Source organism: Grus americana, chromosome 28 (genome assembly GCF_028858705.1).
Source record: "Grus americana isolate bGruAme1 chromosome 28, bGruAme1.mat, whole genome shotgun sequence".
NCBI lineage: Eukaryota > Metazoa > Chordata > Aves > Gruiformes > Gruidae > Grus > Grus americana.
In genome coordinates this window covers 3945794-3960935 of record NC_072879.1, presented here as the reverse complement: position 1 = coordinate 3960935, position 15142 = coordinate 3945794, and the positions used below count along the sequence as shown (strand labels likewise).

The 15142-nt window shown below is 65.6% G+C and overlaps 1 protein-coding gene across 6 annotated transcripts; it reads right to left on the bottom strand.

The window, feature by feature from the left end:
* Positions 1 to 310: 310 nt before the first annotated feature.
* On the bottom strand, positions 311 to 13390 carry LOC129197356 (transducin-like enhancer protein 1). 6 transcript variants are annotated; one of them, XM_054805715.1, is made up of 22 exons: positions 13173 to 13390; positions 12534 to 12657; positions 11719 to 11867; positions 11349 to 11428; positions 10957 to 11020; positions 10427 to 10471; positions 7520 to 7582; positions 7271 to 7345; positions 6444 to 6639; positions 5948 to 5964; positions 5447 to 5551; positions 5259 to 5303; positions 4811 to 4966; positions 4366 to 4495; positions 4076 to 4263; positions 3924 to 4000; positions 3422 to 3671; positions 2037 to 2284; positions 1640 to 1787; positions 1367 to 1517; positions 901 to 977; positions 311 to 711 (listed from the first exon to the last, which is right to left on the bottom strand). In XM_054805715.1, exons 5-22 carry the CDS (start codon positions 10957 to 10959, stop codon positions 604 to 606), a joined length of 2082 nt encoding a protein of 693 aa, XP_054661690.1. In that variant the 5' UTR covers positions 10960 to 11020; positions 11349 to 11428; positions 11719 to 11867; positions 12534 to 12657; positions 13173 to 13390; the 3' UTR covers positions 311 to 603. The 6 variants fall into 6 exon arrangements, 5 of the variants coding, with proteins under 5 accessions (XP_054661690.1, XP_054661691.1, XP_054661686.1 ...); XM_054805716.1 differs by having other exon boundaries at positions 11349 to 11425; XR_008574298.1 differs by lacking the exon at positions 11349 to 11428 and having other exon boundaries at positions 1640 to 1783; positions 13173 to 13311.
* Between the last annotated feature and the right edge of the window lie 1752 nt (positions 13391 to 15142).

Genomic DNA, 15142 nt, shown 5'->3' with positions numbered 1-15142 from the left:
CACCGAGGCTGCTGCCCAGCACAAGGCCCCACTCTACTTTTTTGATTGTTTTTATTATTAAATACAGCCCAGGAGGCACAGAAGGACATGAGGGCAGAGCCCGTCCTCCCGCTCCTGGCCCCGAGCCTTAACAAAAAAAAAAAAAAAAAAAACCAAAACAACCAAAACAAAAAAACCCAAGAACAAAAACAAACCCACAACAAAAAGTTTAAAACATTAAGTTCTCAAAAAAAAAAAAAACACCACCCCAAACAAAAAACCCTAACAATGCCAGACCCCACCCCCCCACCCACCCCCCGCCCAACTCCCCCAGTCCAGATTTAGAAACAAACCAACAAATGAAGAACAAAACAAGGAGAAAGTCCCCAGGAAATGCACCGCGAGCAGCAGCCGCCACCGCCCAGCCCAGCGCGACGCCTGGCTGCAGTCCCAGGGCCACCTCCACCCCTTGCCGCTCTCCTCTGGCTCGGATGCACCGGCCACGGGCCGCACGTTCTTTGGGAAGTCAGCGGCAGAGCAGGTAGAGTCCACCCATCCGTCCACGCGGCCGTCCGCCTCTCCACGTGGCATGGGCCCTCCCCGCAGTTGGCACCTCTCTCGCTCTCAGTAAATGACCTCGTAAACTGTTGCTTTCTTGTCCCCCGAGCCAGTCACGATGAACTGGTCATCCGTGGAGACGTCGCAGCTGAGGACAGAGGAGGTTTCCTTCGACTGGAGGGAGGAGGGCAGGGGGTAAGCGGAAGAAGCAGCTCCAGAGCAAGATCTCGCTCCCACCCCTTGGGACAGTTTGTTTATGGGGCTCATTAGTGCTAAAGTACATTGATAGCTGGGTTGTACTGGGTGGTCCCACCTCTGGGCAACCTCACCCAGAGGACCATCTCCCCCCACCCCATCCCACACCTGGAAGATGCTGGCTCCGTAGGGCGTCCGCCAGGCGTTCAGCAGGTTGTCCTTCCCCGTGCTCACGAACCACTTCCCTAGGGGAGGGACAGAAGGGACAAAGAGGAGCATCGTGTCACCAAACCAGGCCCAGCAGGTGGATTCCTGCAGCAAATCGCGCCCAGGTCATACAGCACAAGGTAGGGACAAGGTGGCATCATCTCTGCCGCTCATTAGCTAAGGGGCCGTTTGAAGGAACACGAAGGGGAGTCCTGGGACCACAGAGCTGAGAGCGCAGCTGCGGGCGTTGCTCCAGGAGGGTCAGACACCCCTTCTCTGAGGAATACCACTGCCATCCACACAGGACCGGGCTGACTACCACAGCCAGTGCTTGCCACCAGGGCAACGAGCCCCGGGACACGTGGCCAGGAGAGGAGACTACATCTACGAGGCTCCAGAGCCAGGAGGCCCTGACAGGCATGCCTACCGCAGGAGGCGAATTTGAGGGAGAGGACGCAGCTCTCGTGGAGGTGCAGCTGGTACTTGTCCGGTTTGGTGACGTGCAGGATCTCCACATTGCTGCTCTCCATGCCCACTGCCAGCCACTCTCCTGTCGGGCAGTACCCCAGGGAGAAGATCTGGGGGGGGTGGGATGGGGGGGTGAAGAGAGACAGGGTCAGGCAGTGGCACGGCAGGTCCCGGCCAGCCTCGTGCTGCTCCCAGCCGGCCCCGTGGTGCTCCCGGCCAGCCCAGCCCCTACCTGGGAGCTGAAGTCGTGCTGCTGCAGCTGACGCCCTTCCCGCAGGTCCCAGCACCGCACCGTGTTGTCCAGCCCCCCCGTCCACAGCTTGGTGCCATCGTTAGAGATGTCGATGCAGCTGGCACCATCCGTGTGACCTTGAAACTGCCTGGGAAAGAGGGGAAGGGAGAGGGAGAGGGCACGGCCGTCAGGGCTGCCGGCACTTGCAGTGCAGAGCGTGGGCTGGGGCAGCACCCAGCAGTGAGGAGCGGGAGATCCCTGCTGCAAGGACAGGGACTGTCCCATGGCCGCGGTTAGACTGCAGGGAGGGATGGGGGTGCCCTGGAGGGGACCGAGGGGTCCCTGGCCTGAGGAGCCCCAAACAGTCCTGCCCCCACCCCGCCTGCCCCAGGCTCACCTGACCAGGGTCTGGTTCTGCAGGTCCCACACCACGATGTTGCCGTCGCTGCAGCAGGAGAAGCAGACTTTGGCGTCGGGGCTGATGGCCAGGGCGTAGCAGGCAGGGGCAGAGGAGGTGAGCTCAGCCTTGATGCGGGGCGTGGGGGCTGCCAGGTCCCAGATGGAGAGGGTGCTGGCCTCCCCCCCCACGATGAGGCTCCGGCCGTCAGGGAGCAGCTTGCAGGAGCGGATGTAGTTGTCTCGGTTCTGGGATGCAGGAGGGAGGATCCCATTAACCCCTTCCCCTCCACTCCTTCTGCAGCCATCCTAGACCACCTGGTCACCTTGGGGCCAGCAGCCCGTCCTGAGGGCAGGAGCGACAGCAGTGGGGCAGACCCACAGCCCCCCTCCCGGGACAGCGGGGCTGGGGCAGGGACGGCTGTGCAGCCCACTCCGTCCCATGCTATGAATGGCCTCGGGGGGACCCTTGTCCCACAGCATCCCTGCCAGCAGCTGCCCGACAGACGCGGCTGGTCCCGGAGCAGACAAGGGGCAGCTGGGGAGGCAGCTCCGACAAGGCTGCAACAGCCCATAGCTCCAAGCACTAAACACCATTTTCCCCTGCTCCCAAATTTCTGATGCGGCTTGAAATTATCATAACTCAGTCATTTCCTTGTTTATGCATCTGTATCGTCAAGGTCAGCACTGTCCAGGAATAATATTTGTCAGGCTGCCCGGGCTGCAAGGCCAGCAAGTTGAGGAGAGGACTTGGGTTTGGGCTGTTCAAAGCAGGCACAGGGATTCTGATTCCAGCAGTCCGTTTAAAATAAACCTCAAAGAACACAGGTTAAAAATACTCTCAGGTGATGGCTGCGCCTCCAGCTTGGCTCTGGTGAGTTGCTGTGGTCTGACAGTCCATTTCATTTATTATTAAAAGAAATAGGAGTTCTCCCTCCAGCCAGACTCACACAAGCAAAAGCAGAAACCAGGATAGAGCTGAATCGGAGTGATGCTTCAGCCCGTGTGATTCTGGCCCATACGAAGTATCTGGCTGGGAGGTTGACACTGGCAAAGGCTTGTCTTAGGGCAGGCGCTGTCAGACCAAGCGGCATCAAGGGTGGGTGGGTGGGTGGGTGGGTGTAAAAGCCCCCCAACAGCATGGGATGCTCAGAACAGATGGGGTGGTGCAGGGTAGCACACTGGTAGCACGGACCCACCATCCCTCCCCGGCAGCCCCACTTAGAAACGTACACAGAGACCCTCCTCAGTGCACATCATGGCTTTCAGACACCCCCTGCACCCTTGAGGTCTCTGATGGGGACCCCAGACCCCGTCTTCACCGCAAGCCGGTGGCACAGTACAGGGAAACGAGCCATGCCAGAGCGGTGGCACATCCCTCCTTACCAAGCAGTCCAGCTGAGCCACGGCCGTCTTGGTGCCGGGCTGCCCCACGTCCCACACCTTCACGCAGCCCTTGCCCCCGGTGTAGACGTGTCGCGTGGAGTTGCTGATGGTGACGGCGCAGACCACCTCGCCATGGGTCAGGGTGTGGAGCTGCCGCGCGTGGCGGGGGATGCCGGAGCCGATGAGGGCATCGGGTGGGAAAGGCACCGGCTGCATCTGCCCGTCGGCGCTGACGTGGAAGGAGTAGGCGCTGGAAGGGGACAGAGCAGTGAGAGAACCACCTGAGGATCCCGCACAGAGAGCGGCTGGTGTCGCATCGGACCCAGCGTGCCCGACACAGTCAGCGTGGTTTGGAGTTGGAGCCGCGAGCAGAGCGGCGCCCCGTGAGGCCTGGCCGGGCGCACAACAGCCTGCTGCTGCCCAGAACGGGTGCCCCCGCCAAGGCTGTGCTCCTCATCCCCACAGGACACCCCGTCCCCTCCCGCAGCACGGCCCCACTTACGGTTTCCCCGAAGTCCCCACTTGCATGCTGGCCGCCAGCCCTGGGACGCGCATGTGGGGGTGCGGGTCATAGCCCACCTGGAGGGGACAGCGGGTGAGAGAAGCTCTTGCCCCGTGGCCCCCCACGGCCCCGCGGGGAAGAGGCTCACGCACCAGGGGGGAGCGCCCGTAGCTGCCGGCTCCCACGGCGGCCACAGCCCCGTTGAGCTGCGGGGACATGAGGTGGAGGCTGGCGTAGGCACCGGTCCCGGCCACGTCACCGTTAACCGTGGGGTGGGCCATGCCGAAGGCGGCCGAGTAGGGGCTCTGCACCCCCAGCGGGTTCCTCAGGCCCAGGGCTGCTGGGGGAGAGGAGGCATGAAGGGACGGGCCCCAGGGTCCGTCCTCGTGGCGGGACCAGCGCTCTGAGCCGCCCGCCCGGGCCCCAGTGGGGCCAAGCTCACCCAGGGGGTCCACAGGGGCCTTGGAGGCGGCGGGGCGAAACTGCTGGGCACCGCTGGAGCCCGGGACTGCGGCATCGCCCTGGGAGGTGGGGGTGCTGGACTTCAGGCTGGGCGTCCCAGCCTTCTCCACCTGCCAGGAACAGAGCGCGGAGATCTGACAGCCGCACTAACGCCCTGCTGGAGGGGTGTCCTCAGGTCCCCCCCCCAATGAGCTGGTCCCTGCTCCTCACCCCCGACAACAGCCCAGCCCAGCCAGCGCTACAGAGGACACGAGGGGATCGAATGGAACAGGAGCCCTCCCTGTCCCCCCAGCATTGCCTTCACCCCGTGGGTTTGGAGGCAGGTGGACCCATGTCTGGCAGCTCTGCCAGCCCAGCCCGGACAGCGGGGACGCGAGCACAACCCCCGAGCAAAGTGCCCCGGCTGCCCCACGCAGCACACGTACCGTGGGCGCATCCTTGCTCCGAGATGGGGACGTGCTGCTCGAGGAGGCCATGGAGGTCGGGCTGAGCGGTATGGCCTCCTTCCTCCCCAGTGGGACCTTCTCCACCCCGTTCTCCCGGGACGAGTAGGAGTGGACACTGTGCGGGGAAGAGGGGTCCTGGAGAGGGGGAAGAGGGGGCAGGGGATCAGCAGGCAGAGCAGACAGGAGCGTGGGGACATCCCAGTCCACGGCAAGCTGGTGGCTCAAGCGAGGGCCAGGCTGGGAGCCTGGATCCTGGGGCACGATCATTGCTGCCAGCGAGGGCCAGCGAGCACAACTCAGGGGTCCCGCTGCCAACCTCCCCGTGCTGCCTGCCTCCGCCCGTAACAGCCTGTTAGCCCCCACTTGGGGAGAGGGATGGGCAGCACGCACTGACCCCAGCCCCCTCCCGGCACCTCGGTGCACTGACCTCATCCACCACCAAGTTGTCTTCGCTTTTGTCTGCGTCGCTGCCCTGAAACGCAGAGGACAGTTGTAGCCAAAGGGGCTGAGGCTGCCCTTGCTCCTGCCTGGAAAATTCTGGAGGAGCGGGCAGCTCCGCTCACCACCCCGCAAGAGGGGAGGGGGATACCCCAAGCCCCCCAGCCCCGGGCTCACGTAGTCTGTAACAAAGTCCTTCTCTTCCACCTTCCTCTTCTTGCTGCTGCTCAGGTACTCGGAGATGGCTCGTGCCCGCTCCCCGTTGGGCAGCGCCAGGGAGCTCTGGGGCGGGGGGGACGCAGCGTTAGGGGCCGTGAGCTGCTGTGCCCGGCTGCCAGGACACGCAGCACCAATGCAGGGCTGCAGCCGGCTCCCGGGACACGAGGCACCCGGTGCAGCCCCCCCGTGCCGCCAGCTTGGGCTTCAGCGCCTGCCGAACAAGCGAGGAGGGGGACGCTGCTTGGGCGGGGGGGGGCGATGGTGTCATTTGCCCACGCGACACGGGAAAGGGGTGCCCACGGGGAGAGCGCCCACCCACACGGCTGTGCTGGCAGCGGGGCCTTGGCCGGGGAGCAGGACCCGTCCCCCACGTGTCTGCCCGCTCCCAGGGTCCCGGCCAGAGCCTGCACAGCCGGAGGGAAAGAGGGAAATGGCGCAAGAGAAGGAAAAGGCACTTACGGGGCCGGGGTCTCGTTCTGTCGCCGTGGCAACGTGGAGGCGCAGCAGGAGGAGGAGGGAAGGAGGGACACGCTGTGCCACCGCCAAGAGCCCCCCGGGAAAGCCGCCCGCTCCTCCCGCAGGTGCCAGGGTGCTCGTGGCTCGGGCCGGGCCAGCGCTACGGGAGCTGGGTGGTCCTGGGCCCCCCCCAGCTCACCCCATTGCCCTCCCAGGAGGGTACTGCTCAGTGGGGGAATGTTCCCCACCCAAACCCCTCATGGCCAGCAAGCCCCCCACTCCACCAGCCCGGTCAGGAGCCCCAAGGCACGGACAAGCCGCCCCCCACCCAACCCTGGCGCCCACCCCAGTGAAGTGCCCAAGAGGGAAGGGCATGGGGAGCAGAGGCAGCCCCGGGGCCCAGCACCACCCATTCCCAGGTTTGGCTGCCGCCAGGAGGGTCACCCCAGACCCGACACCCCCCACACACCATCCCTGGCTCCCTTTCCCCCTCGCTTACCCCTGGGCTCGGTGTCATGGACTCCTCGGTCATCTTTGGCAAGGAGCTGGGCCTGCGCCCCCAGTGCCCCCGAGAGCGCCAGCAACCCTGAGGCGCTGCTGATGCCAGCGAGGCCGGTGGGCTGCATCCCGGAGGGGTGGGGGGTCAGCGGGATGGGGGGAGCATGGTGCGAGAGGTGCTGGGTCTGGAGCTGGTGCTGGAGAGGAGCGGGAGAAGAGAGCAGAGCCGAAGGGCCACATCAGGATGGCCGCCAGGCAGGGGGGAAGGGGGGGAAGAGGCTGCTCCTCCCCACCGGCAGCCCGGGGACGGGGAGCTGGGTGAGGAGGGCCAGGGCATGCTCCCAGGGCGCCTGCAGCCAAGTTGCGGGGGCCACCATGTCCCTCCCGCCAGCTCCTCCCACCCTGCACCAGGAGCTACTGGGAGGGATGGCGGACCCTACCCCTATCCATGCCACCCTACCGCTGTGGTCTCGAGGGAATAGCTGAGGTGTGGGGACAGCGACAACCCCCCCCCCCCCCAGGCCACAGCGACACACACCAGACGCCACCCCTGCACCCTGCTTTGACACTGCTGCAGCAGCATCTCCTCCACCCTCAGTACTGCTGGCAGCCCCCCAAACCAGCCTGGCCTGTCCCCATCCTCCCCCCGACGGGGCGGGGGGGGAAAAGGTATCGGGGCAGGGGGCTGCAGCTGCCCCCCGCACGCTCAGGGCAGGACAGGTCTCCAGCCCAGGGGACAGCGGGAGCACAGGAGGCACCATTGCCTGCGGGAGCCCAGCACCCCCAGCCGGGGGGTGGCGGGAAGGGGCGGGCAGAGGGTCGACGTACCCCGATCGCCGCGTTCAGGTCGGTCATAGTCACCTGCTTCGCACGCTCCACGGCTTGGACCACCTGCTGCTGGTGCTGTGGGGAGAGAAGAGCGTGTCAGCACCCCTGCTGCACCAAGCGGGGCAGCAGCAGGCTTGTTTTGGCCCCTCCAGCCCGGCCCAAAGCGCAGGGCCTGGGTCCGTGAGCAGGGATGCTCCCTGTGCCCCGAGGGAGCTCAGCACGCTCGGTCGGGGGCGAGGGCTCACCCACCTCCTGAGACAGGAACGGGATGAGCTGGGCGCAGATCACGTTGAGCCGCTTCGCGATCTCCGTCTGGCAGCAGAAGAGAGGCAGCGCCCATCAGGGCAAGGGGCAGAGCTGCGCCCACGCCGATGCCGCAGGAGACCCCTCCTGCCAAGGGTGCTCCCCAGGCAGACAGAGGCTCCGTCCCCATCGCCACCCAAGCAGCCACAGGGTGCTGGCCCTTGGCCCCAAGGGCTGCCTCTCCGCATCAAGGAGTGGAAACAGCCCAGGGTGGAGGGGGGGCAGGAAAGGTCTCCTTCCTAATGCCACCCCCTCCAAAAACATGAGCCCAGCATCCCCCATCCCCACCCTGAGAGCGCCGGGATGGCTCCCGCCTCCTCCCTGCCAGGGACACAGACCCCCATGGCCCATGCCACCGAGGGCCATCCCCAAGCAAGCCCCCATCTGCACGGGTCAGGGCCCTGGCAGGTTCCCCTCCGTCTCCCGCCCAACCTCCTGCTGACACCACAACCGCTAATTGCTGCTCTCCCGGCCCGCAGGAAGCCCTGGAGAGGTGCTCTCCTTACAGCTGCTGTTTTTCTGCAACACTTGAGTGCCACAGGCAATCAGGAGCGCTGAGCGCGGGAGCGGCGCGGGGAGGGAGAGCAGCGGCGGCGTGCCGTGCCATGCTCCCATCGCACCCCACGGCCAGGGCAGGGTCCCCGCAAGCCCCATGCTGCACATCCTGGGCTAGGGAAGAGCACAGACATTCAGCCATCCCCGGCCCCACAGCCACAGCCCTGGGGAGAACCTGGTGCAGGAACACAGACCCACGGACACCCTGTGCCACCCTCTTGGAGTAGCTACCGACCCGTTTTTGCCAGAGAGCAGAAACAATCCGACATCCGCCCTCGCTTCCCCTTCCGAGGGAGGAAAAAAGAGAAAGAAAAGAAAGAAGGAGGGGGGGGGAGCAAGGAGATTTGGCAGCCGGCAGTTCTGGGAAGGATTTAGCTGTCTCCCGGGGCCGGCAGTGATGGATTCTCTTCCCTAATGCACTGATGGGCAGCAGCTCCTTGGGGAGAGCTGCCTCCAATTCACTCGCACTCGTTAATGTGCAATTTACTGGCACTTTAACGCTCTCAGCATGAAAAATGATCGTGCTGTTTGCAGCTCCCCCAGCCACCAGCACCGTCACCTCCCCTCTGGCTCGCGGTGAGCAAGTCCAAGGCCAGGCAGATTCGGGGAGGTGGTTTTATAAAAAGCTACAGGCCCCTTCCATGCCAAAACCAAAACAACAATAAAAAATTAACGTCTCCCGCTCGTTCCTGTCTTGAGCCTCCCCTGCCGAGCCTGCGGCTGCCTGGAGAGCTGCACCACCGCAGTCAGCCCCCCAGCCCCGTTTCCAACCGAACCAACCCAGGGCAAAACAGCCCCACGCCGTAGCCCTCGTGGGTGCCGGCGCTGCCAACGCCATCGCCGCAGGAGCCGGGCGCCCGGGGAGCCTCTGGGGATGCTGGGCTGGGTGCAGCGGGGATGGAGGTACCACCACACCAAGGCACCACCCTGCCTTCGCCAGCGGCCACGGGGCGAGCGCTTCCTCAGGGCTCCCAGGACAGCCGAGAGCACCCAGGACCCACGCCCGTGCCCACGAGCAGCACCGGATTTGGGAAAAGGGGAGGGGAAACAGCGACCCGATCTCCCCGCGGCGGCGATAACCCGCGGCTCCCGCGCAGGCAGTTCCCATTTTTCACACAATGGCCGCTGGCTGTCAGAGCAGACTTACGGGCCCTTGTTAAAAGTGCAGACAGCTCGCTGGCAGGCGGCCAGCAGCACCTGGGACCGGCAGAAAACACGAGCCTGCGAGGGCCGGGGGAGAACCGGCAGCCAGATGAGAGGAGCACGCAGCCCTTCGGGGAGGGGGTGCCAGGCCAGGCGGACCCTCGGCATCGCCCCTCACGAGGGTGGCTTCACGCCTCCTTCCCGTCCGGTTTTGCACGGCGGGGACGGCGGCACACGGCAGGGCGTGCTGCGGGAAACGACGAGAGCGGCAGAAACACCCACCCAGCGGGCGCAAAGCTGGCGAGAGCGGCCATCGCCCTGCCGTGTGCCGGGGGCCGGCACCCCCGCCGCCCGCCCGAGCCGGCTCCCGCGCAACAGTTGGCGGAGGCGGCAGCGGGGCGGGAAGGAAGGAGGCCACGGCTGCAGCACGCCTCGCCAGGCTCCTCCGCAGCCTCTTTAAAAATAGATGAGAAGAAACCTTCTGTCTCAGAGCAGCTGGTGACCCGGAGCGCGGCGCAGCGGGAGGAAGGGAGGGAAGGATGGGGAGGCAGCGAGGGGAGGTGTGCAGCCCCGAGCCCTTGGGGAGCCCACCCCAGGTCCGTGCCTCAGCTCTCGTCCCCATCTCAGGATGCTCCTCAGCCCTGGCCCCCAGGCGAGCTACCCCCAGGGCCAGCTGGCATCGGACAATTAAAAGGCAGCGAGCCAGAGCTCGTCACCCTGCCATGATGCTGCAGCACCCCTTGCCCCACGGGAGCCGGTCTCCTCCGTGACAACCCACAAGCGGCCGCTCACAACTGTCACGAGCAGCCGTGCAAGCACAAGTCCTCCGCCGCTGCTCTCTCCCCACCGCGACAAGCGCGTCGCAACCCAGCCAGGAACGCGCCCCCCGAACCCAGCGAGCAAACGGCAGCTTCACGCCGGAGTGCGCGCACGGAGAGCTGAGGAGCCAGGCCAAGGCTGTGACACAGAGCGGGGCAGAGCTCCCAAAGCACAGAGAAGGGAGCACGTCCCCCCGCAAGCACAGCCTTCCCTGGGCTACAGCAGGGAGCGACTTCCCACGCTTTCCGTGGGAAGGGATGAGCCAGAAGGGCGCGGATGCTGAGGCGGGGACGGGGGGGGGGAGCCGGGACGCGCTCCCATCCCACCCAGACTCACCTGTTTGTGCATCTCAATGTTCAGGCCATAGGACATCTCGTAGTACTGCAAGGGAGAGAAGGCAGCGTCAGCACAGCTGGGGAGCCCAGGGGGACTCGCAACCAGAAAGTCCTCTCCGGCGGTGGCGTGCGGGGTCAGCCCAGCCACAAACACCCACGCTGTGGCCAGGCCAGGAGGAGAAAATGATCCCCAGCTCCTCTCCTGGGAGCAGAGGTCTCTCCGGCACATGGCTGCAGTCCACAGAACGGTCTTCCTGGGGCTCCCGCTCACTGCCCGTGAGAAAGGAGACAACCCACATGGGAGCGGCTTTGCCACCACCCCACCGCGATGAGCTGCAGCAGCCAGCCCTGCTCAAACACCACGGCTCGTTTTGGGGGGAAAAATAGACAGTAACAGCCACAAGAACCAGATCTTGGGGCCTGGCCACACAACCCAAACGGAAGCCAAAGCATCCCAGGGCTGCGCATCCTTTGATGGTTCAGAGAAGACACCCCCCGCCACCCTCCTCCTTTCAGGTGGAGCTCACTAACCATGACATAATGACGCTGGATTTCTGTTTTTTCTGTTGCCAGCTTTTCACATTCTAACTTCAAGCTGTAAAAATAAAGAGAAGAGAGAGGGAGAGAGGGAGGGAGAGGGAGAGACCCTCTGGTCCCCTCCACAGACAAGATCTCCTGGGCTGGACAGAACACGAGCCCTCCCAGTGCACCACGTGCTTCAGCCTCCTGGTCTCAGATTCAATCCCATCTCCCAGCAAAAGCCAAGAAAACCACCTGAAAGAGGGTGGGAAGGGGCTGATAAAGACGAGATGGACAGCAAAGGGATCCAGGCGTCAGGGAGCAATCTGCACGGAGTTTTAACCCCCTCCCCAGCATCTGCTTCCCAAATGGAGCGAGCTGCAAAGCTGAGCTGCGTTTCAAACCTTGCTCTGCCCAGCACCGCGCAGGGAAGGGGAGGCGATCCTGGCCAGCAGCAGGGGGGATCGGAGGGACTCCGGCTCTGCTAAGGGACAGCTCCAGCTCAGCCCAGAAGCCAGGCCCTGGAAGCCAGCACCCTCATCCCGGGGCCTCTGGCAGGAAGAGGGCGAGTGTCCCCCTCAAACAGCGTCATTTCAAGCTACAAGGTGGTGCTTGGCACAGCCGTCCTCCAGATGGACCAGTGCCCGCAGCAGCATGGGATGGCACTTCCCGCCAGCCCGCGCTGATCCCAGTGCCGAGGGGGAGCCCGCCTCTTGCCAGCACCAGTTAAGCGCCCAGCGCCTTGCTGGCACGCGAGCTCTGGCAGATTCTCACCTGTGGTATTGGTTCTGCAGGAACTGGAATTCCTCCTTGATGCGGTCCAAGGTCTCCGGGTAAGTCAGCTTGAGGGACTGAGGGGTGCTGGGGATGGCGCTGGCAGCGACAGCGGCTCCCGAGGCGGCGGAGGGTGCCTGGAGATGGGCCTAGGCAGAGGAGGGGACCCCCGGGGTCACTGCCACTGGCCCAGCGAGGCTCACGAGTCCCCGGGGGGGGTTTCCTGTGCCCGGGGAAGAGGCTACGGGCACGTCTGGGAGAGCAGCGCACGGAGGGGGCAGCAGAAGGAGTTAGCGCAGAGGGAACCGGTTACAGCCAGGCACGGAGGGCAAGAGCTCTCCACCTTCTCAGCATCGGTTCAGCCACCGAGCCAGAAGAGGAGGATTAACAACCGCAGGTGGCACAGAGCGCGCAGCCTGCGCGGGCAGAGCGTGCAAACCCCCAGCCCTGGCGAGGGGGGGGTCCATCCTCGCCCACGTGCCGCGCGGCAGAGCTCCCCGCCCGCCCATCACCGGTCCCGCCATCGCACCCTGACTGAGATCCAGCTTCCAGCACGTCTTAAAACCCAAATCCCCGCAGCTCTGGCGCTCAGCATCAGTTTGGGAAGAGCCACAACAACACTCCTGAGCGCATTACGCGCCTTCGGCACAACTTTCCGGGCCAAGGCCGACACCTCCCGCACCCTGCGGGGCAAGGCTGGCAGAGAGCTGGGTTTGGGGGCGCAGACCCCGCCAAGGGCCAGGCCAGCACCGCTGCTGCGGCACCACGTGCTCGCCCGTGGCCCAGAGGGGACGAGGCCAAGACGCCGGGCTCACCGGGGGCCGATTCTGCGGGAACATCTTTGGCACCAGACAGGCCCAGGACCCCTCTCGCCGCTCCGGGCCCCGATGCGGGCTCAGGACGGGGGCCCGGGGACGTTTCCCAGCTCCGGATCAGGCCCTGGGAGAAAGACGGGGAGTCAACGCCCGGCGCTGCCCGCTCACGCAGTCGACCGGGACACGGGGCCCCGCGGGAACCACAGCGGAGCAGCGCAGAGCCCCGGGGCACCGGCTCCGCCCGCAGCTCCCCCGCGGCCGCCGGGACCCGGGACCCCCGCACCGCGCGCCCCGGCCGAGCCGCTCCGCATCCCCGCGGGGACCGGGGGCCCCCAGCGCTCCTTCCGGGCTCTGCGGGACCCGCCCGCCGCAGGACCCCCCCCTCCCTCCCTCCCCGCCCCGCCGGCTGCCCGCCCCCAGCGCGGGGTCCGCCACCGCCCCCAGCCCCGCCGCGGGCACGGCCCAGGCCCGCGCCCCCCCGCGCCGCGCAGACAATGGCCCCGCCGCCGCCCGCAGCAGGTACGGCCGCTGGGAGGGACCGGCCTCACCGCCGCCCCAGCCCCGGCGACAGTCCCGGCCCGACGGGGCGGAGACCGAACCGGACCGGACCGGCCCGGCGCGGGATGGGACGGGACTCACCGCGCTGCTGGCCCCGGCCCCGGCCCCGGGCGCGCGCCCCTGCGGCGGGGCGGGCCGGGCCGGGCCGAGCCGAGCTGCACCGCACCGGGCCGAGCCGCACCGGGCCGGCGCCCCCTCCCCGCCCGGCCGGGCCCGGCGCCCCCGCCCGCCGCCACGGCAGCCGCTCTGCGGAGCGCGATCAATGAACGAGCGCCAGCGCCAGCTCCACGTGGGGCCTGGCCCGTGCGGGCAATCGCCCCGGCCGCCAGCCAATAGGAGCGCCGCGGGAGCGGCCCGCCCCCACGTGGGGCGCGCGGAGCTGCCTTCCTATTGGTCAACCTGGCCGGCCGCCGCGGAAGGTGTCAATCTGGGAAGGCCGAGCAGCCAAAGAAGAGGCGGCGCGGGCGGGGAGCGGCGATTAACCCGTGCGGTGCCGGGCGGGCACGGGGGGGGGCACCGGGAGGGGGGGGCACCCGGGGCGGCCACGGCCGGGACAGCCCCTCGGCCGCCCCCCGCGGGCCCCGCCCCGTTACCGGTGCGCGGGATTCCCGGCCGGCAGAGCACGGCCCGTTCCCAGCCCCGCGGCGGGGACACCCCCCCACACCCCACACCGCAGAACGGAGCCGTGAGGTTTGCACCGGAGGCTCTGCGCCACCCGCCCTGCCACCACCCCCTCCCGGTCAGACGGCGCTCTGACACGTCAGGCCTTTCTCCAATAACCACCACACACAAGAAGTCGTTGCCCCCCCCCCCCCCTTTTTTTTTTTTTAACTCAAGAAAAGAAAAGAGACGAAACCCGAAATTCTCCTCTGGGGCTGCAGGTCTCAGCCCATCGAGAATTCCCTGTGTCGTGTGATGGCGGGGAACAGCAGCATCCATCTCCCCGCTGGCCTGGGAAGCGCTCCTGGGTCCGGCCGTCTCCGGCGACCCCAGAAACCCCCTTCCCTCTCCCCGTTAGGGACCCCCCCCCCCTACATCCCCCTGCCCACCCAGCAAAGGGGTCTGGCATCCGCCCAGCCCAGCACGCCGGCCCCCAGCTCCCTGCCATCGCCAGCTCCACGAGGCAGCTCTCCCCAGCCCTGGGATGCTGCTCCGGGACGCCCATCGCTCTTGGGAAAACTCAAGCGTGGGCAGATACTCGAGCTGGGGAAAGGGACCCCCACGTTTGCCAGCCCGCTCGCCCTACACCAGCCCCAGCGCCTCCGCCCAGTTCTGCCCACCCTCCTCCCCAGAGCCCCTCTTGTTTCCAGCAAGCGAGCTGGGGTCCGTACAACCCACTGGGTTTTTCTGGTGGGTTTTTCTGGTGGGTTTTCTCCTTTCAGGAAGATCGTTTGTTGTTCGGCATTTTCTGCTGCCTGCAGGTCAATCCGGGCTTACACAGAGCAGGAAATAAAACATTTGAAGAGCAGCAGCTGTGAGGGGTCGGCCTCTGCTCCTGTTTAACCTTAATCCACAAACAGCCCCAGCCCCTCTCCTCCCCACCACAGCTCTGTCCTCTTGGTCCCGCCGCCGCCGTCGGCCCACGGGACGGACCCATCCTCGCACCAGAGCGCGCAGACATAGGCTTTCCAGGATGATCAAAGTGACTCCTTTGAGCACAAAGCAAAGCAAGTCCAGACACTTCCCCAGCCCCTTTTTCCTTTGCCCAGATGGCGTTTGCCCAGAGAGATGTCAGCTCTGGACATCCAGAAAGGAAACTCCCTCCTGCCGAGTTAAAATTCGCTGTTAAATGCACCCCTTAAGTCACCTGAGCGTGGTGTCTGCACAGCCTTCCCGCACCCAAGGGCGACCACGTTTAAGGGTTCACGTCTGCAGATTTGCCTAGAGCAGGGATGGCACGAGGCTCTGCGTTTACAACAGGAGAGGAAAAAAAAAAATCCAACAGAAAGCAAATTATCCCAAAATGTATACACGGAGACGCATCCGCACACATAAACACACGCATGCACAAGTCAGGAAACAAACAGGGCGATGGGGAGGAAAAGCAACAA